Source organism: Lates calcarifer, linkage group LG5 (assembly GCF_001640805.2).
Source record: "Lates calcarifer isolate ASB-BC8 linkage group LG5, TLL_Latcal_v3, whole genome shotgun sequence".
Lineage (NCBI taxonomy): Eukaryota > Metazoa > Chordata > Actinopteri > Centropomidae > Lates > Lates calcarifer.
The window spans coordinates 11,584,121-11,606,184 of NC_066837.1; the positions used below are offsets into that span (position 1 = coordinate 11,584,121).

Consider the following 22,064-nt stretch of genomic DNA (forward strand, 5'->3'; position numbering starts at 1 on the left):
ATACTCAGAGGTGGTATGTAAAGGTGCTGAAAAGGTTCAAAAAGCTGAACTCTAAGAATGTGCCCAAACTGTCTAGGTGTAAGTTAGTGTGATTTGATTTTGGTTTTTTTTATGTCACGTTTAGTTTTTTGTTGAAAAGACAAAGCGTGCACACAGTGATTTACACTTTTATAAATCTGATTACAATTCATGTTTTTATTCAGCATAATAAGGTATCAAAAATATATTACAGTTCCACTCTAATTTAAAATATTGGCACTAAAATCAAAATTACTAATAATTAATAGTAGGTGCATAACAACAGACAGACTGTGTATATGTGTGTGTGTGTGTGTGTGTGTGTGTGTGTGTGTGTGTGTCCTAGGGCTAACACAGCAGAGCCTCCAGAAAAGGGAAGCACATCAATTAATGTCAATACTAATTATTTATTTTGTACAAAATACTTGCATTACATGTTTAAACTGCCAGAGCAGAAGCACTTTCACTGTAGCTGTAATGAGGACAGTGGTATAAATCAAACAATGTGTCTTCAGGCCAGCTCTACAGTGAGTGAGGCCATCTAGAAACATGTCCTGCCAAACTTATGAGTGGAATACTGAGAAGATCAAAAGCCTCTTTCTTGTTCATAATGTACCGCTGAAGCGGTAAATTAGCCAGTGCCTGAGCCCAAGGCATGCGTGAAACCAGCAGCACACGCCGGCCTGGTCACAGTAGGAGGGGCATCTGTGTATGTGTGTGTGTGTGTTGTGGAGTTCAGGACAAAGGTTGGCAGAGGCAGGGTCTGATAAATCACATGATCCTCAACAGACCATTTCCTTCATATCCCCCCTCTATGTCTTTGATCTGAGCAAACTGGTAATGGGTAAGTGTGGGCATTACAGCCCCACGCGCTGTCTTTGACATAATTGGCAGTAGTGTGTGATAATCTACCTGCTGTCTTCTGACCGAACTGGTGGATCTGCGTTGACGGGTCCTGCCCTCTGGCCTGGGATCTGAGCCTTGGGTTGAGGCCTGGTCAGAGTTAGGGCTAGACCTCTGAGCTGCAGCATCAGCCTGCTCTGACACCACCGCCTGGAAGAAGAGAAAAACAAGTAGATGTCAGCGAGACAAGCTCATAGAAAGAAAATGAAAAAACAAACTGTGAATCCAAAGTTACAGTAGGAGGACTAACTGTCTACATGCTCCAGATGTGTCTCCAGACATGCTACATGCTCCAGACTGCATGTGTTAATATGAGTGTTTGAAACTTGGATAAGATCAGATTCAGCAGGATCATTTTCATGTTTTCATGCAGGTAACGATGAGTAAATCATGATCTATAATTTGTGACATGCCAAGATATCTGGCATTGTCTGGTTCCACCACAGAAAGAGTTCTGATTGGCTGTTGGACATTTAAAACCAAAAAATTGCATTTCTGAGTAATTACATTATTAATATTCCCAAATGTAAAAACTAATACCGATAATTAAGACTACACATTTGTTTAAATACAAACTGTGTTTAAATTGTGTGTTCTGTGCCAATCAAGAGCAAGAAATCGTATGATTAAAAATTATAGAGAGAAATCAATGGGAGAGGACATGTATCATATCAATGGACCATAATGCATTGCTGTCACCCCTGGTGCAACACAACAAAAAAAGGATCTACAGTATTAATGTATCAGCTGAGTGGTCCGGTGGACTGAACCTTGCATACTCTACATTTCATCTCCAACATCTGAGGTCAATAAACAGACATATCATGTGGAGGTGGGACAGCACTGTGGTGGGGGTGTGTGCTATCATGGCCCATCTATTTATCAGTGTCTATTAGCCAGGGTCTCGTAGCATATGCACACCTCAGCACACAGCAGGGACCACCAAAACAAACTGAAGGGGACAAGGATAAAGCAGAGGGCCCAATCACAGAGTACACACACACACTCCAACACAGCTACATTCCTACGAAACTGTGCAAAGTCCTGATTTCATAATGTCCATGTGACTTCGCACTTCACCCGTGTCATCATAAACAGTTCATATTGCCCCTCATGTTAGTTTTAAGGGACAAAATAAACTGAGATTACAGACATATGCACTCTATAGTCAAATGTATTGTATATGCACTTTATCTAAGTTTAGCTGTTGCCTGAGTTCTTTATCTTGATGTTAACACTCAGCAACAAACCTCCAGACTCAGCACCTTCCTGCATGTTCACACTTTTCTTAAATCCTTAGCATAAAGGTGTGAAACACTTAAAAAAAAAAAAAACAATCTCACCTGCTGCTATCAGCTTCTACTCAACACATCAAATCGAAGCCTTTTGACAAACACAGGCCTTCACAACTGTGCAGTTCTGGGAGGCCACGTAGTGAAGAAAACCACACAGGATGTCATCACCTTTTTTCCAACGAGTCCTGATTGCATTATCAGAAAGCTGGCATCTGGGCGTGACCTTGTTAACTGCCAGGGTAATCAACTTTAACCAAAGGGGAGGAGAGGGGATGATAAATTATTAGTGAGGAAGATTTTGTTCATGTTTTATTAAATTGGCCTGTCAAACGGGGTTGGTCAAATTATCTGGGGCCTCGTTTATTGGAGGCCGGCCATATTGGCGCATCTGTTACAATTATTTATAATTTCCAGGCAGTCAGGAGGACGGACCGGGTTTTTCGGCATCAGCCACATAAAGCAATTTAGAAATTAACTGATGTGGGAGTGTCTGAGTTTTTACCTCTCACAATTTTCATCCAGAAAACAGGGAAACTGTGTAAAGCAGCAAAGATGTAAAAGAGGAAACACACACGTATTACGAGCAGCTTAGTGAAGGCAGCGCATGGTGAGAGCGCCTGGGATAGAAAGAGAAGAAGAGAGCATGCAGGTGCAGTGAAAAAAAAAGAGCAAGAGATTGGGGGGAAGCTGAGGGAGAGGAGGAGAAAAAAAGAGAAAAGCCGGTCTTGGTAATTACTGAACACGATTAGGTTCTTGGGGGAACTTGTCTGGCACTGGCGGCCCTCGCTGGTGAGGATGCGGCAGGCAGGACCATATGGAGCGAGGCTTGTGATTGTGCTCCCTGAAGCTCGTGACCCGTCTGCTGCCGAGCCCTTGAGCTGAATGTGAAATGAGACTTGCCAGGCCTAATGTTCTACACATGCACCATTTATGCCACAAAACAAATCTGATCACTGTTAATTATGGAGCAGCTATAATCAGGAGGGGCCCCTGCCACACACACACACACACACACACACACACACACACACACACAGACACACAGACACAGACTCAGACTGATACACAAATACATACTTACACAATCACATTTACACACGTGTGGAGGGACAGGATGTGTGAAAATAACTGGATGGGCCTGAGAAGTGAGGAGTACAAGGTGCATGCCCCCCACCAAGCTAAGTCCACTTTGTATTCAAGATGGTGATTCTTCAAAGAGTGTGTGTGTGTGCATATATGTATGAGTGTGTTAACTGTTAGCGCAGTGAAGAGGGACTTTATAGAAGGACAGTGAGTAGGATGTCGGGTGTGTGTATGTTCTGTGAGTGTGTGTGTGTGTGTGTGTGTACACAGCCCTGAGTCCTCCCACACAGTCTGTTTGACCCGGGTGTGTGCGCCTGAACGAGTGTGTGTATGTATCTGCAGCGGCACATGGCTGTGCTTCATTAATGAGGCGAGCTGTGCTACACAGAGGTTCTCATCTAATGAGAGCAGTTGAGCTGGTAAAACACACCACTGGAGTCCATGTCATTAGTATGTCTCTGGCCCTGGACGTGGCCCAGCTCCAAGCACACACTCATACACAAACTAATGTTGACAACACTATTTACTGATAAGATATACACGAGTCGAGTGGGTGACAAGAACAGCATTATTAGCCATAAAATATTGATAAGAAATGCTTTGTAATTTCAAGCATTATTTGAATTTATGACCTTCACATAATGTTTTGACATAAGGAGGCTTCCTGATGTATCTGAGGGGAAGAAGTGTATGTAAATACAAGCAGCAGGTTGCAATAAATTTTTAACATGCCCTTAGAGAGGTCCCAACAGTTGAGCTAAAGGAGTGGCACTCCAGATGGGAAACAAATGAAGAGAGCAGCCAGAGTCAAAACAAGACCGATGTGAAAATAACTCAAAAATATCTGACTTATACAAGCTTTTCATTACATTCTCCCGAACATCACCAGCAAAGACTAGAAGTACCCGACGCACAGTTGAGCTAAAAATCATACAAACGCTGAAATCCATGTTTCCTCCTTCTACTGTAATTTCCTCTATTCTGTTCTAAGGTCGTCAGAAAGGTCACACACTGAAAGTTGTGTTGTATAAAATACACAAGAGAACCCTCTGGCTGACTCTGTTCTGTTTGTTTAGCTCTTGGTTGAAAAATTAATTTCCATGTTTCTTTGTAGCGTTATGGTTTCATCACTTTCACTCCCATCGTTGCTATTAATGATGATGATGATCAAAAGAAACGCCTCACCTAAGCCAAACGTGACCCGGCAAAACGGTGGGTGTATTTATGCACGTGTGTGTGTGTGTAACTAGCACTTTAATTATACATCTAAAAGTGTTTATATTGGTTAACATAAATAACAAGCCAGAAGCAGATGTTAAAAACCATCTCAATAAGCCGAGGGAGATGAAGCATGTGGGCTTCTATCAATTTAGAAAAAAAAGGGAAAAAGGCTCAGTCCTCTTGGGAAATGTTGCTTCTATGCTTAAGGTTATACTCATACGAGCGACTTTAATGTGTTATCGACATTTTGTGTATCGTGTGCTAAAACTGGATGAAAATGTCAGTGTGTTTTTAAAGTGATAATGCAGGTGAATGATTCTTTAAGGAGCAGGATAGTGAGTGTTTTAGCTGGGCCACAGTAAAGGGTCATATCTATGAGAATAACTGAATTTATTAAAATGAAAACAGGCCAGTAAAGGGGAGGAAGGAAACCACAGATTTTATTTATTTGGCTGTTATTAAATTCATTATTTAAACCTATGCTTCTCCTCCTGTGATGTGTCAAAATGGCTGCTGTGAAAAACTCCTACTGTCTATTAAAAAGTTTTGGTAAACATTTAAAAGACACAGTGGTTTCTTCTTCTGAAATTTAGATGAAACTTTTCTGGAGTGAATGAAAATGCTTAATTTTCCCTTTCCAATGCTGATGAGAGAATAACCACTGCTTTGAATGACTGCCCACACAATTAACAACTTACCACTCATTTACTGTGGCGAAGGTTCCAGAAAGCCTGAGGTCTGCTACAGATTCTAATGTTGGTCTTTAATCACAGCACAGCTCTGACAGTAGCCAAACACTGGACTACTATAATAAATACAACGATGCAGTTAGGGAAACAGTCATAAATGATTAAATGTTCACTCTAGCTGGTTTTTTATCCACTAATGAGGGCTCTTGTTTGCCTCTAGATTGTGATGGTGACCACCCAACCTGGCGGCCCAAACCTCCCCAACCTGGCAGTTTGTTCAGACTGCAGCACACGGTGCGTGGGGGGTCACCCAGGTGCCTGATGTGCAGCTCAGCCCTACAGCGAGCAGACGAGGGCATGAGGCCATTTCCAGTCTAACACTGAAGAGACAGCTCACTGTTTTCAGACAAATACACAACACCTGAAAATACAGTGCAAGTAGAATATTTATAAATGTGAAGGTGTCACCTTGTGCTACAACATTTTCCAGTATTTTTCTGTTTTATACACTAAATGACGAATCGGAAAAAAACAATCAACAGATTTTTTTTTTTTTAAAAAAGGAAAAGTAACATCAATTTCATACTCTAATGTAAACCTTGTAAGGTTCATATTAACTGGCAGCTTGAAGAGTTTGGTTATAGCAGACGTGGTTCATGTATGTTTCAGCCTCTGTAAAGACTCGTTAGGTTTCCTGTAAAGAGTTAACTCTGCATAAGACGGGAGAGAACAGACAGTCAATCTCGGTGCACAGGCACAGCATGGAAGTATATCACACAATGGGTGTTATTCCTCTCACCCACCCTCCCCCTTTATCCCCCCCCCAAAAAAAAACACTGCAGGAGGGGTGTTCAAAGCCGTCGCTCTGGTCCATATTCAGATGAGCGCTGCGTCTCCCCCCTGTGCTCCCGTAGCGATCAGCACTTTGATCACCTCCAATAGTAACTTCCACCAAAACATTTAAAATTAAAATCAAATCTGCCTTAACAACCTGAGCATTAGAATTTAACAGGTGTTCGGGAGGAAGTTGTTACAGAATTTGCGATTATGCGCTCGGATACACACACCTTTAGTCAAACGCGCACCCACGCAGACACACACACACACACATAACGCACAACCTGTCAGTGAAATTACGGAGTGGGAAACAGAAAGCCCTCCTGACTGAGCGCTATACCTTGGGATACCTGATCTGTTCACTTTGATGTCAGTGGGTAAGAAAGTTAAAGAAACAAATCAGCCAGACAGCAGCTACATGTGTTCAGTAAACAAAAGTTCATATTAATTCTTAGCATAGGTTATATACATGAGATTTCTCTAATTACATCGCAAGCCTGAAATGCCTGTGATGTTTTTTTTTGTTCTGACCTGACTGAATGCGAGAGAGAGGGTCGAGTGTGAAGCTTGCTGCAATAAAACACACACACATATGCACGCACACATATACATACACTACATAGGTGTATGTATGTATGCACGGATGCATGCCCACACTACACACATGCAGCACTAACTTCATCTTCTCTAAATGTAGTATTAATTACTGGGGGAACACTGCAGTACTGTATTTAATTACTGACTAAATGATCCATTTATACTTCACCGCTGGTTAAATTAACAGGGTTAAGTGAGACAGGGCGATTGTAACCTACTTAACATTTGAGCTGATATCTTTTAGCTTCTACAGTCTGGGGACAGCACTGTCAGAAAATATCAACCAATCAAATTAAACAATTACTGCCTGTGGAGGCATAGAAATTACTCAGCTGCTGCAAAAATATTATCTGCAGCTACAAAGTTGTTTTATCTGCAGTAAACTGAAGTGAGAGCCACACTGCAGAACAGACTGAGAGACTCATTATAACGACAAATGCAGTGCCCTACTATGTTGATGGAATGAGGCTGCGTGGCTCAAGAGAATAAGATATAGATACCTGTTACTATTCTCAACCCAGTCTTTGACACTGTGTGGTCCAAGAATCATTAGGACTTATTAAAGGTCACTTAAATTGTGGCTGCAGCATTAAATTTAAACTACCATCCACTATCGCCTTGGGGTGACAGTTCAAAGGTAGTGAGCCGTAGCCAAACCCCCGCTGACTGACAGATGTAGAACTGCAACTCCAACATCATCTTCAAGAACGTTACCAAGCTCCAATTAAATCACCTCTCTCCACCTCTTATCTGTCTTATCTGCTATGTGACCAGAGAGTGTTAAAAAGACTTCCAGGTACTTGGGTGGGAAGAGAGAAAGAAGATAGATAAAGTAAGCAAGTCAGAGAGAGTGTGAATGCCCCGGACTGAGAACGAAAGATCAGATAGCTGACATGAAAGACACTGCTGCTAAGAGAGATGGCTAGATCAAGGGTGAACTAGAGTGATACCAAGAGAGTGATTCGCACTTAAAGACCACCACCACAGGCCGTGCTGGGGCATATCAGGTATTGCTGCGCCTACTAATCCACCTACACGTTGCCGTTTCTGTACCTTAGGACAATTACACATGCGCTTCAGACAGGTGATTGACAGAGGCATCATAGAATAATGTATTTATCCTTTCAGAAAAGGCATAGATATAATATGCAGGGAATAATAAGCATACATATTCTGTTGTCCTTACACACACAAGTGCAAAGTTCCTCTTTGTTGTGATGAAAGAGGGTGAAGAATGAGAGAGGAAGTTACCTTAAAGTTGGTTTGTCTGTTGGGTGACAGATAGATGGTTGTCTGCTGAGCCTGTAGCTGTTGTATTTGCTCCTGCTCCTGCTGTTTTAGCTGCTGTAGCTGGGCCTGGAGTTGCAGGATGACTTGGTCTTTCTGAACCAGCTGGCTGCTGAGCTCCTGGTGACTCTGACGGAGGTTGGCCTCACTCGACACCAGGGCCTGGTAGCACTGACTCAGCTCCTTGTACAGCTGTCAACAAGTACAAATAAGACAGAAAGGTTTGGGAAAAAATCAAATAGAGCTCAGAAGGGGAGGTGAAGAGGTAAGGGAATGGGTCAGGTCAACCAGGGATGGGATGTAAAAAGATGAGACAAAATCACTCGTGGGATTAGGTGACATTGAGATGGACAAGTGTTTTCATATGAGGGTGTTTTTCTCATTTCCATAGTAATGGGAAAGACATATGCTAAGATCATCTAAGTAAGAAGGAAAAGGAAAAATGGATGACACCAAAAAGATGATAATATAAAGTGAAACCAAAATGTTCCTTAATGTTCATGTTTTATGACTAATAATTGCCCCTCTGCCCCTCCCTGTGTTTGGCTGTGGATGGCACGGCACAGTGGTAGAGTCATCAGACAGAGGGCTGGTAGGTTGAGAACCCATTCACAGTAACAGGATACTGTGAGAAAGGTCCTTCTTCTCTGGCACTAGTAAAATAATTGTAGGTTACAGCTAGCCTGGAAATAAATCACCACAGCGGGTGAGGCCTGAGTGGAGTGCAACAAAGTGGTTATAATAATGATAAGTTTGAGGTTTTGGCGTGTGTGTGTGCATGTGCGAGTACCCTCTGATAGGAGGTGGTGTCAGCAGTATGGGCCTCCTCTTGGTTCCTCAGGACTCTCTGTGTGTCGAGGTTGAGTCCTTCCAGTTGCTTGATCAGATGGCTCTGCTCTGCTGCATGCTCTGTGCTCTGTCTGTACAGAGTCTGCACTTCTGCAAACTCACGACTACACACACACATATGCAACATGTTATACAAACTCATACTGAAACTCACTCATCAATACACTGAAATTATAGCATTTATAACAGTTGAGTTTTTTTCCTACTCAAGGTGAGAAATGTAAAAGAATTCTTAAAAAACAAGAAGGTCTGAGAAAGTCAGATAACTTGAATTAATTATTTCAAATAAATAAAATAAGTATGTAAAAAATGTTTATTTAATAATAAATGTAATGTAATTCACATCCACATACTTTCCCTGAAAAATACCATATTTCACTAAAATCCAGGAGAATGATGCATTTGTTAACTCTCTCTTTTACCTTTTACCATGTCTAAATTTCCCTCAACATAACAGCATGTGTAACCTTTTAAGTTCATATCAGAAATTTGTTTTCTGTCCCACAAAGTGCTCACTAACGTATGAGGACATCTTTAATCACCTAACTAAAACCTGAAGAGTGGTCTCTATCCCCCGGTGTGACTGACATGTCAGAGTGCCTCTGGCATTAAAACAGAAAAGTAGTTAAAAAAGGTTGAGATTACCACTAAGGCTCATACGGTTCTCACAGTTTTTATCATATCGACTAAAGCTTAGCCAAAGCCTGCCCTGTTTCCCTTTTCTCCCTCTTTTAAAGCACATCCACTATGCAGGGCTTATCAAGTGGCTTTAGGTGAGCCAGAGCGGAGGAGATCTGTGTCACCCCCAAGCCTCACAGCGTAGAGTGATATACTAGCTGCTGCACGCACTAACCCGTTTGAAGAGATGTATACGCATATGTCTACACAAGAGAGATCCACACATACTTCAACTAATGAGATTACTCCAAAATATCACTACTTAAAGTAGATGAGGTTGCTAGGAAAAAACAAACACTAAAATATACTGGCCAATTCTTCAGTTCAGCTCACCGGAGTTGATTGAGTTGCCCCTCTTTTGTTGCCACCTCCCTCTCTTTGGAGGAAAGCTGACCTTCCAGACTGCTACTGTAGCTCTGCAGGCTGGACAACTCCTGCCAGGTGTTATGGAGCTCCTCCTCCAACTCCTGGTAAAGAAACATTGAATTTAAAGCCCTTTCAGAGACTTTTCACAATATATTCCACACTTTAACACAGATTACAAAAGAGGATCAAAACATCTGAATTTCTTTTTGTACCTCTGACCAGTACATATACTTCCATTCAATATGAATAAATATTTCTGATTAGTATTTTTATGACAACTTTTTTTGCAAGTAATTTCATCACTGTGCTGGAATTACTAGAATTAGTTATGTGTCATTTGGAAAAGCTGTTACTAGTTGTCTAAACAAGACACATTTCAGATGTGTTTTTGTCACACACGGTAGAACTGATGGAACCGTTTTACAACATAAAGCATCTTCTTAAGCTCCATGTGTTTTTTTTTTTTTCAATGGCCATATAGTCATCCGATGGGAATGAGCTGTGAGCACTGTCAAAACCCATCTGAGTGCAGAGCAGCACCGTGCCCGAACAGATAAGGTGTAGAGAGTTTGAATATAATTAAAAACAATATTTCTCACTACCAGAATTAACCATACGAAAAATTAATTATCCAGTGGTAATGGAAAGAAAGGAAACACTTTGATGAGATTGTTTGTGTTGTTGATGCATTGGTCATGTTTATTTAAGCCATAGTCTGTATTTTTTAAAACTTTCTACATGTATATGAACATAATAAGGATGATAAGTTCATCTGTATTAGCTGCAGGGATGTTATATTGTCAGGTATTTCTTTGATTTAAAAAGGAAAAAATTATAATAACAATATAATAGGTGTATGTTATCTATGTATGCACTGGATTAAATGATAAATTTACTGGACAAATCTTTGCAATGTCAAACAAATTGGCATGATGTATCCAGCACACACCCCATATTCTCCATCTCCATCTTTCAAATCAATTCATGATACTAAAAATGAGGAACAGGTGGAGTGTCTTAGGCTGTGATGGATGTGCATAGACTAGTTGCTGGGCTCCATCCCGTCCAAGTATAATTACTCTGCAGCCCTGACTTATACAAGACTTTCTGTCAGACTCCATTTGACTGGAGCGGCAATATGTTTCATAATGATTAGTCTATAAGGATGAGCAGAACACAAGGTTCTCCTGCAGCTCCTGTGTCCTGAGACTCCAATATTGGCAGGCAAATGATTTCTGTGAGGAGATGGCAACAGGCGGCAGGTTGAGATGTGGATGAAACCTCTTCAAGGACTCAGATTGTGATCTGACTGGTTAAATGTTTAAACAGCAACACTGCTGTCGCTGTGTAATCACTGTTTTTCTCATGTCCACAGAGAGGGAGAGTATAAATAATAAATAATGATGACTGGAACCATGCGCAAATTCTGAAAAACCTACTCGCTTGTGGAGAGAGTGAATGACAGAAAACATACAACAATCACAAACTCTTGCAGCCACACATGCAAACGACATGTAAATTTAAAGGTTTTGTGGTCATCAGGTGGAAGGAAGATCAGCCTCCCTCATGTTAAATCATAATATCTCATTCCTTTGAATATAGTCTCTGTATATTTAAATTGTGTGCTTTGCTATCTTTTTATATTCACATGCTGAGGAGGAGAGTGTGAGGGTTCAAGAGAGTTCAAGGTGTGCACAAGAAAGGGAAAGACAGCGGACGGGGGCTCTTCCTGTACAGGTGGACTTGTCCCCGTGTTCGTACCTTGACTCTGGCCTGGGCAGCGTCTCTCTGGTCTCGCTGGCTGTTGGCCTGCCTCTCTTTCTCCTCCAGGTCAGCTCGCAGGGCTGCGCAGCGGGAAGTTAATCCCTCTTTCTCCTCCTCCAGAGCCTGCACCACCTGCCGCTCCTCCTCCCCTTTCCTCCCACACTCCGTCTTCATTTCCTGGATAAGAGAGGTGTGTGTGTGTGAGGAGGAGAGTGGGAGGTCATGAGGGCCAAATAAACAACAGTGACGAAAGGAGAGGAACAGAAAAAGTAGCAATTCAAACTGAGAAAATGGGGGGAAAAAGAAAGGAGGAGTGATACAAAAAGAGAAGCAACCCATGGGGTTGAGGTTGAAATGAATATGTAAACAGTGGACCAGCTTTGCTGCGGGAGCCCCCTGCATGGGCCGCTGATTGGCCAAGGTCATCTGTGCCGTATGACTGGACCCACGTGGCCAGATGTTGGCTGGCGTGGGCCGAGCCGTGCTGCAAGAGCCGGGCTCACGCAGGTACAGAGGCCAGTCTGTCGGCTTTAATGACAGGCTCCTAATGAGAATGGTGCTTGCTGCAAGACCCATTAGACTCAACCTAGGTCTCCTTTGATGCTGTCCCCCACGATTTCACGCCATGAGACCTCACCAAGACTGTGTAAGGACCATTCCTTTATCAATTAATCATAGCCGGGTCCCATCTAAGCATAATTAGGGAGAAGCCACACCATCATATGCACACTTTTCACTTTCTCCCACTGAAGCAGTCATTAAGTATTTATCTTCAAGTTAACAACCTGCTTTTCTTTCTCTCCCTCTTTCTCTCTCGCACATACTTTCCAGCTGTTAAGAATTCTCTGTTGTCAGTAGCAAGAAGGTAAAGCTAAAAACAAGAAAGGCTGAGACAGAGTGAGTTTGAAAAGCCAGAAGAGAAGACACAAAGACATGGAGATTGTGTTCAAGAGGGCTGAGAAATCCTCCTCCTCCTCTTCTAAATGATTCAAACGCCTGTGGCTATAGCCACAGGGGACTTGTCGTGTTCAGTGCCACACAGAAAAGAGACTTTTTGGCTCTGAGGCCCAGACTGCCGCTGAACATTTGTTCCACAAACCTGAAGTTCCTGATTCTTATTGACCAGTTTTTCCCGCAGAGCTGTCAGCTCTTTCTTCATTAAGGCACGCTCCTCGTCCACCGTCGTCGTCCTCTGCACCAAACTGTTAATCTCCTGCTGCTGCCCTGTCACTTTCTGTGGCAGACAGAAGGGGGAAAAAAAAAGGACAGAGAGCGACAGATAGAGGAGGAGAGACAAAGAAAGAAGAAAGTCACAGGTTATATTATGCATTTAGGTTTTAGAAAACTCAAATCAAAATCAGGGTTTGGATTGTGTCCATAAGACATTACATAAAAACAACCATTTCAGATTTCAAAACCTGGTTGTTTACAACTATATCAGTAAATATTAAGAAGAAAAAGTGTAAAACATAAATAAAACTCTAATTATTTTTTGCGCTAGAGGCTGCTGCAACAGAAACATTCATAATCAGTTATCTTGCAGACTATTTTCTAGATAAATAATTAATCATTAGGTCTATAAAGAATCAGAGGACAATGAAAAATGCCCATCACAATTTTATTAGAGACCAAGGTGACATGTTTACATGTCTTGTCTTCTCCAACCTACAACCCAAAACTCAAAGATGTTCACTTTACAATAATGTTAAGACAAGCACCTGGAAGAATCAAATATTTGACATTTTTGTTTGAAAAAAGTACTTGTAATGATTAACTGACAATCAGAATATTAATTATCTGTTGTTGCAGCTCTAAGCAGAAAGCAACCACAAACTAATAAAGACTATTAAGATCTAACTGATGTTTATTTTAATTCTATAGTGAATCACAGAACATCATAAAGCTCCATGATGATAGGTTTAATGATTCTCCAGCTTCACCAAACCAGAGGACAGCAGAAAGGGTACAATAATGTTAATGACCACCCACTTTTGATGCGTGTGTATGTTCACTTCATATTTTTTGGCAGCCTTCGTGGCCTTAGTAGGAGGAGGCTGGCCTCTTAACACTGCATCAGCTGGGGTTTGGCATTGGCTGGTAATCCACAGCCTTCTGTGGGTACAGCCCTCTCTCAAATAACACTGTGCTCTGGGATGCAATTAATTGCCATGTTGAGGGAAATCACTCAGATATATCCAGATAGTGGATTTAGCGTTCCTCGCTACTCCTAGCTCTCCGTGCTAAGAACAGAGGGGCTTTAATAGAGATTTATACTGGAGAGCAGAAAATAAATTCAAACGTTGATAATGAGGTAGGCAAGAACAATTTGAACCCCAGTAGTGCTCAATTGATAGAAGAGGAAAAAAAGGGGGTTCCGCCAAGTTAAGAGGTCTAGGACAGAAAGATTAGCATTTGAAAATTCCCAGTGCAGTTCAAAAATGAAAGCTAATTATGTTACAAAAATGGAACGGAGTAGCGAGGGAAAGTATGTAGAGAAAGAGGTGGAAGGAAAAAAGAAGACCAGGAAGAAAAAAAAACATCATCAAAGTTGGAGAGCTGAGACATAAAGAGGAGTGTGAGATCCTGTGTGCACTCAGCAGACCATCACATCTCCAAAAAAAAAATTACTACTACTATCACTATTTGGGTATTTATGGCTCAAGACTATGGACGAGATGATGACTGTCAGAGGGCTGGATGACACAGCACAGAGCTATTAATGAGCTTTTCAAATAGCCCGCAAGTTTCATAGTTTCATTACCAACAATTTACAGAGGAGAACAAGATTCTTTTCAGTCACATTGAAAAACAAAAGAATGAAAATATCAAACAGTTTTCTGTGAAAGTGAAGTTTGAAATGCATCAGATAATTAAACACAGCGTAAACAGGTGTACACTTAAACAGATTAAGAGTGATGAATGCATCGTTTAAGTACAGAGACTCTTGGACAGCTTATCAAAGGGAAGGTTTAACTCTGCTTAGTCACGCAGCTTGCATTGTTAGTACACTATATCCTTTAGCTGGAGGCTGGTAAGCTTTCATGTTTATTACTATCACAACAGGCTGGTTTGAAAGTCTAAGACACACTGTCACAGCCTTTAAAGCTGGCACTAACAGATTGAAAATGTGTGGCTACTTATGTCGATCTGCCAGCTATTGGTTTGAGACGAAAGCTACATTAAATAAATCACCAGACCTTCCACACTTAAGGAGCAGTATTTCATTTTTATGATTTACATTTATGGTACTTTGAGTATTTAAAATGTTCTTATGCATATAATTTTATTATTAGTGTGTGGTGATGAATGTTGTCGTGTCTCTCTGGTTGCAGTCCTGACACAGTTTGTTGTAATGACAATAAGGTTATAAATTCACCTCAACTATTTAGGATCAATAAAGTTTTCACTTCACCACAGTCTTATTGAAATGTAGCGGCCTTCACTAGGATCAAGTCCAATTCAGCAAACTATTTATGAATGAACTGCTCATGAACAACAAGATTCCAGGGAAAATCAAGGTCTGATCAATGTAAAAAAGATAACTTCTCTCCTTCACATTCAACTTGTCTTATTTAGAGTATTTAGTTTCCCAAGAGGCACAGACTGTATAACAAACATAATGTTTCTGCAGGCTACAGGAGGATGTTATCTCCATAGACACAAAATAATAAAGCCATAATTTATAAACAACATCAGACAGCCCTGTTCAGGGGTTATCCAAAAGAAGGCTGGGAGATCAGGCTGCTTTAAAGTCGTGAACCCACACCCATCAGGAGATGTTTGAAACCTGTGAGAAAACACTGCTCTGGGATGTAATCACATATCTTGTGCTTCGATGAGCTACGACTATGACTCCTGTATCGACTGGATCAGTGTTAAGATGGCTGAGGAGGAGAAGGTAAAAAAAAAAAAAAAAAAAAAAAAAAAGACACTGGCAAGTTGATGACTCCATTACAGCCAGTCTCATTAGGAACGAACACGATTCTGGATGAGAGACACTAATGAAGGGGACTGACAGATGCTTCAGTGAAGGGATGATGATTTGGAGTAAATTACATTAGTGATGTCATTATCGTTAGCCATCATACCATCAAGAAATATTACTCAGGGGGCAATGCTAAAAGAAAGCAGGTAAGACAGCGAAAGAGCTTGAGGTGTTTAGTTCAAGTTTCACTTGTTTGTAATCACAACCTACAAAAGGCAAAAAAGATCCTGTAAAATAAAGAATCCTGATGAAATCAAATCATTTCAGTGAACGTTATATAAAGTTGTATATATATAAATTATATAAAAGAAATGCTTGTAATTAAAATGTCAGATAAGCAAGCTTATAACTGGAATGTGTCTGGGAGAAACAAATGAGAAACGCCCTCATTTTACACTTAAAGGCAACGTGTTGAGAAAGACATTTGACTCTCAGTCTGTCTATTAAATATCTGTAAGTATGGTTTGTTTGTACAGGGATGCCATTTAAACCTTGACAAACTGGTATTAAGGGGCTGACACAAGGCATGCGAGGTCCATGGATTCATGCTGCTGTTTCCAGATTCTGACCCTAACATCTGCATGCCTCACTAGAAATCAAGATTAATCATACCAGGCTATGTTTATTCAGTCTTCACCAGTCCAGTTTTGGTGAGTCAGTGCCCCCTGCAGCCTTACATTTCTGTTCTTGGCTGATGAGTGGAACCTGATCTGAGTTACTGTGGCCATCTCATACAAGTCTGACCATTCTCCTCTGACCTCTCACATCAACATTGTGTCTCCATTCACAGAACTGCCGCTCAGTGTTTGTTGCACCACTCTAAGTAAACTCTAGAGACTTCTGTGCATGAAAATCCCAGGACATCAGCAAGAGATCAACACACTAAAAAAGTAAATCTAAGTTACAGAGATCACATTTTTCCTCATTCTGATGTTAAATGTGAACATTAACTGAAGCTCCTGACCTGGGTCTGCAAGATTTTACGCACTGCTGCCAAATGACTGGCTGATTGAATAACTGCATGAATGAGCAGGTGTACTGGTGTTCCTAATAAAATGCTCAGGTCTTTGTTTAACATAGTAAGTTACAGCCCACTGGATCAAACTGTACTGTACCTGTTCCAGCTCCTGTATCTTGTAGTCTTTGGACTGGAGGATCTCCAGCACTTTCCTGTCCTTTATCTCAGCTTTGTGCTTCTCACTAGAAGAAAGAGAAAAGACAAACAAATGACTATGTGGCCATGGCTGTGGATGAAAAGTACATCCACACAGATCAACAGATAATATGCCTATAGAAAGGGTCCATATCTTTCCTTCAATGTTTTTTTAAATGTACTGATATAGAGAAATAAAAACAAGCAGAAATAGCAAACATGTATATTAAGTATTCCATAATACTTTTGGTACAAATCTTGTCTTTTATAATCATCTTGTAAAATGTCAATTTCTAACTATACTTTCAGGTTTTTTGTGTATCTGCCTGTACCTAGCAAATAAAGAATATCCATTTACATCCCATTACTTGTAGCCAATGTTATTTTTATTCTTCTCAAATGTATTAATGCTAAACTAAGTGTTGTCAGTATGAATGAAATGGTTTGTTCACTCATTCGCTGTTAAAGCATACCTGCTGTACAACAATGCTGTAGCACCAAACTCTGAACTTTTGTCTCATGCCCACTAGCACCTCTTTTATCATAATGAACTTTTAGGGAGACAAAAACAAGGCATCAATTGGGGACCTGTTTGTTTCAACTGCTTTAGGTCACCAGGGGCCCTCCATTCCCTCCACTCATCACTCGCTCCTTCGACACCTCCCATCTTCGAGGCCTTTTCTCTCGTCTCTTTGCCTCTTCTGATCAGCCTTCTCCCCTGGTAGACACCGAAATAAGTATCTGGTGTCCCTGGAGGAGCTGGAACGCAGGCCGGCCTAGCTACATCTCCTCGTATATTGGAGCTGTGTTCACCGTGTCCTGAGCAACCAACCAATCACTCTACAAGATCCGCTGAGAAAGGGGAGGGGAGGGTGAATGGCAACTCCCGGTGGGCACCAGCACTTGACTGGAGTCGACACAATTACCATGTCAATATTCTCCTGCGCATCAGGTGATACAATACACATACACTCTGTGGATGCATGTTCCCCCACCAGTCTCAGCAGAGCAGCATACTTTGATGGGTTTCCTAAGGGGCTATGAAGGAACTGAGCAGGGTGTGGAGAAGGAATGAGAGGCACAGGTACTGAGGAACTCTCTGCACACTGCTGCACTGTGTTTTACCCCTATTAAAGGTCTGTAGCAACAACTGACAGACTCAAAAAGCATGTGATACGCACCCGTGATGGGGAAAATATCATTTTAATGTATCCCCAAAAGAAAAAAAGTCAGAAAAAACTGAAGAAGTGAATGAAGCTTTATACTAATTTCAGTGGCATTTGGAACAAGAGGAAAAAAATAACCACGGTAATGTTCAAACTGCATCAAAAACAATTTAAAGTCAAATATTTTTTTCCTGCTAAGAAGGAATATATTTCATTTATCCAGCTGTGCATCATCAGGAAAAAGTTTGAACCTCCTCCATCTTTTCTGAGAGTTCCCATGCCACTGTTTTTCATATAGCTTAGCCACCCTGCAAAAGAGGTCATACTCAATCTCACAATTTATCTGATAAAGACAAGTATTTGGCAGGAGTGTTTCAACTGCTCAGAATGGGAGCAGCAGAGGAGGAGAATTTTCATTAAAAGGGTTTCCATGGTTGAACTGCTAGACCGGGGATAAGAAGGCTTAAATCAGCATCTGCACCAGATTCCGTCGTAACCCCGGCAGAATGGCCAAGGTGCCTTAAACACCCCTTGAACGACTTTCACACATATTTCTCCTCACTCGCGAGATAAAGGAATTTTCAGCTGTTGAGTTTCTCAGGTAGCACTCTGAGAGATGAATCTACTTACCGCTCAACCACCAAACTGACAGCCTGGGTCAAGTCTGGATTTGCCACTTGGAGGCGTTTCCATAGGGACCACACAAACTCCTTGTCTGCCTGCGGAAATAAAGGTTTCAGCAAGTCAACAGCTGTTAGTCTTAATTGAGATAAACAGCTTTTGATAAATATGTCTTAAAATGCAGCAAGGCCACAGCACATCTAAGCTCTTCTGACTGAAAAACAAAAAATTTAACAGGATGCTCAGTGACATTAGCATACGACAGAAGGAGCAGTCAATCAATAATTTAAGCATCTTGTACAAAATAGTTTTTGATCTGGCCTGCCCTCTCTAATCATGAGCCTCTCTTAACAGGAATCTCCATGGCTGAGATGTGACCTTCGACTCAAGGGGAGCAAGCATTGACACTTGTCATTATGCACTATTTATGACTGTGGAGAGCTGGGGATCCAAATCAAAACACAGCAGTCGAGCTTGCATTTTCTTTATTAATCAATTGCTCTCCGGATATGTTTTCCACTACAGCTCCAAAGTAACTAGCCCCAAAGAAACTCAAAACTGATGACAGAGAGAGTCATCTTCAAGTAGAAAAACCCAGCCAGCCCCTGACACATTTCCAATTCAAATTGTCTCGCTGGTTTTTTAAGCTACATTACATTTAATGAGGGACATCTAAAAACTACATTTTCTGACATTAAAAGACAGAATTATACCAAATCGACTTAATATAAAATTATCTGATAAATTATGTTCACATCATCATAAGATAAAAGTCATCCCTCCCACTGGAATCTACTGGTCTCCAATTAGTATATGAATTTTAACCCCCTTTTCAAAAGTGTCTAATCAATTATTTACTAAAATGGCAGAAGCAGACCTTGATAAGACCATGAGTTGAACATATAAAGTGGAAGGACTGTAGATCTCTGTCTCTGTATGCATCTGTATGTGCTTGTATACAGAGGGGGAGTGGGTGAAGGGGGGATAGAGATCTCACCAAATCATCCCTGCAATGCAGCTAACGATGAAATTAAGCAGCACGGTTGACATGAAATAGGTGGTCTCTCTCTCTCTCACTCACTCTCTCTCTCTGCCTGGCCTTTGGCTGCCATTAGCCAATCCACAGACAAGCGTTCAGCCAGGACCCTCATCAAGAGCCCTCCTCTGCCGTATGTGTACTTAAAGATGCACTGAATGTGTGTTTGATGATAGCTGAATTATTCATTTTGAATCTAGACACTGAGACACCATCGGCTAAACATACCAAAAAGAGCCACTGAAATTCAGCCACGTATTAATAAAATTAGCATGGTCTAGTAGGAACATTTGCTGGCCGACAGATGAGACTCTTTGTAGTTAATGGTTGTCCTGAAGTACATCTTGCCAGAGACTTAAGACATCAATGGTATTCTAATGCCACTATTTAAATGGTACACTGCACAACTAAAGGTCCCTATTAGATAGACAGAATCACTGATGTTCTGCTCCAGACGAGACCACCAAGGACGGCTTCCATGTCAGTTTAATGTGAGGCAGCAGGGGACTGTCAAAGTAGAGAGAACAAATTATCACTGGTAAACCTGTAGTACTATAATGTGGTGCATTACAACCGAGAGTAACATTTCAATATGGCTGTTACAGTGAGAAGGTGCTCTCCATTAGTGACACAATCAAAATGCTGTGGGAATGTTTATAGGCTCTGGAAATGTTTCCAGCAACATTTAAGATAATATGCAATTTGCAGTAGGAAAATTTCTATTGACAAAAGTGCAGCTGCACCTTTATTCTGTGTGTTCTTAGGTGGGTAAAACCCCCTAATTATAGAAATTAATTTAGACCGCCACGACTTTGGAAACAACATTTAATACCTAACAACTGTCTGCAAAAAATGTTACATAATCCAAATTTATATTTTAAAAAGTAAAAAAATAAGTGATAGCTCAAAATAAACAGGCCAGTACTATAGCCTTAATGAGAACATGCATCATGTTATTAAATACGAATACGGTGATTTCAACATGTGTTTTTATGATCTCTGGAGCATTTTAAATATCTAATTTTTAGACCCGATGCTGCTGGATAAGAAGCAAATGAAGTTTTTATTGAGTTAAAATGGTGCACACATGGATTTGCGCCATAAGTGCTTTACACTTGTGGCTCCTACAAATTATGGAAGACTAAGAAAAACATATTTTTCTGAGTTACTTCAGAAAGTTAACTTCAGTCAAACTAAACGTTACACACACAATAACTAAGGTAACAGGCACATATTCAGTTACAGTCACACAGCAGCACAACAAATGTTCCTGCCCCATTTGTTAGGTTGGTATCTATAGTCTAATAAAAACTCAGATGTAACACATCATCTGCTGAGGCCCACAGCTGTCTGTCTACCTGTACAACAAGGTACAGTGCATATGCAAAGTGATAACTGCTGGGTTCAGTTCACTCATGTTATTAGGCACCACCTGGTGGTGAGTATGCAAGGACACCCTCCCTCAATCACTGACTTCCACAGTGAGGATGAAACGCTCTCAGATCTGCTCATAAGCACTGTCTGTATCTGTGTGTTTGAATTCATCTGAACAAACACAAAACAGGGGAGGATCTGTTTATTCACATTTTCTCTAGAAGCAGATATTTGTTGCACACTATTTACTATCTTTGCTGAACATTCAATAAAGTATGGTCAGGACATTTGCATACTTTAGGATGAAAGGGGCAACTGAACAAATAAAATACAATCAATGCAATTTAGTAAAATAAACCCATCTTTAAATAACAAAAGCAGGTATCCATTTCAATTTCACCTGACAACTGCTCATAAATCTCAAAACTATAATCATAAGTTATGCTTTTTCTATCCAAATAAGTGGAGCTGAAATAGACACAGATGATTGAGCTACTTTCTAACATGCAGAAATCATTATTTTATATTAAACAACAGTCACAAGTCTTTGATGATTAAGATGATAAATGGGCAGTCATTGTCTGATGGAGATGAAATAATGAAGAGAGGAAGTAAAGCTGTTTTCACTTTTAGTGCTGCATGGTGTGTGTAGATTGTCCCTCACAGTCAGATAATCATGGTTGGTTAAAACTGTTTCAGAGGGGTGGTGACTCAATTTAATGGTCATTTTGGAGGCTGCAGTTTGTGGTGCATTAGTTTTAGCTTGGTATATCGTACAAAGTGCCAGCTGAGAAAATATTCTTATTCATACATACCTGGCATTGCATTAATTCATCTGATAAACTCTTCACTTGCTGCTCCAACACCAGAACACGACTGTCGACTCTGGAGGACATTTTGGGTACTGAAAGGGAATCAAAATAACAACTGATATCAGTTTGGTGGCTCTCAGAACAGAAATAATACTTGTAACAACGGATAAAAAGATTATACAATGTTTAGTTTAACTTGATATCGACAGCTGATTCGTATCATTAACCTGACATTAGCTACCTGTAGTAAGGTGATACCTGTTAGCTGACTAAGAAGCTCTTTAGTAGGAGTGAACACAGCTCGTCTCTTACCTGTTTAATCACCTGCTA

The 22,064-nt window shown here is 40.8% G+C and overlaps 1 protein-coding gene across 1 annotated transcript in view; it reads right to left on the reverse strand.

Moving 5' to 3' along the window:
• cntln (centlein, centrosomal protein) overlaps positions 1 to 21,819 on the reverse strand; it is a 75,032-nt gene extending 53,213 nt beyond the window's left edge. The window contains 10 exon segments of the mRNA XM_051070270.1: positions 931 to 1,071; positions 2,305 to 2,463; positions 7,895 to 8,122; positions 8,721 to 8,883; positions 9,791 to 9,924; positions 11,585 to 11,764; positions 12,687 to 12,821; positions 16,688 to 16,772; positions 18,522 to 18,610; positions 21,738 to 21,819. Coding sequence (XP_050926227.1) covers positions 931 to 1,071; positions 2,305 to 2,463; positions 7,895 to 8,122; positions 8,721 to 8,883; positions 9,791 to 9,924; positions 11,585 to 11,764; positions 12,687 to 12,821; positions 16,688 to 16,772; positions 18,522 to 18,610; positions 21,738 to 21,818 — 1,395 coding nt within the window. The 5' untranslated portion in view covers position 21,819.
• Positions 21,820 to 22,064: the final 245 nt, after the last annotated feature.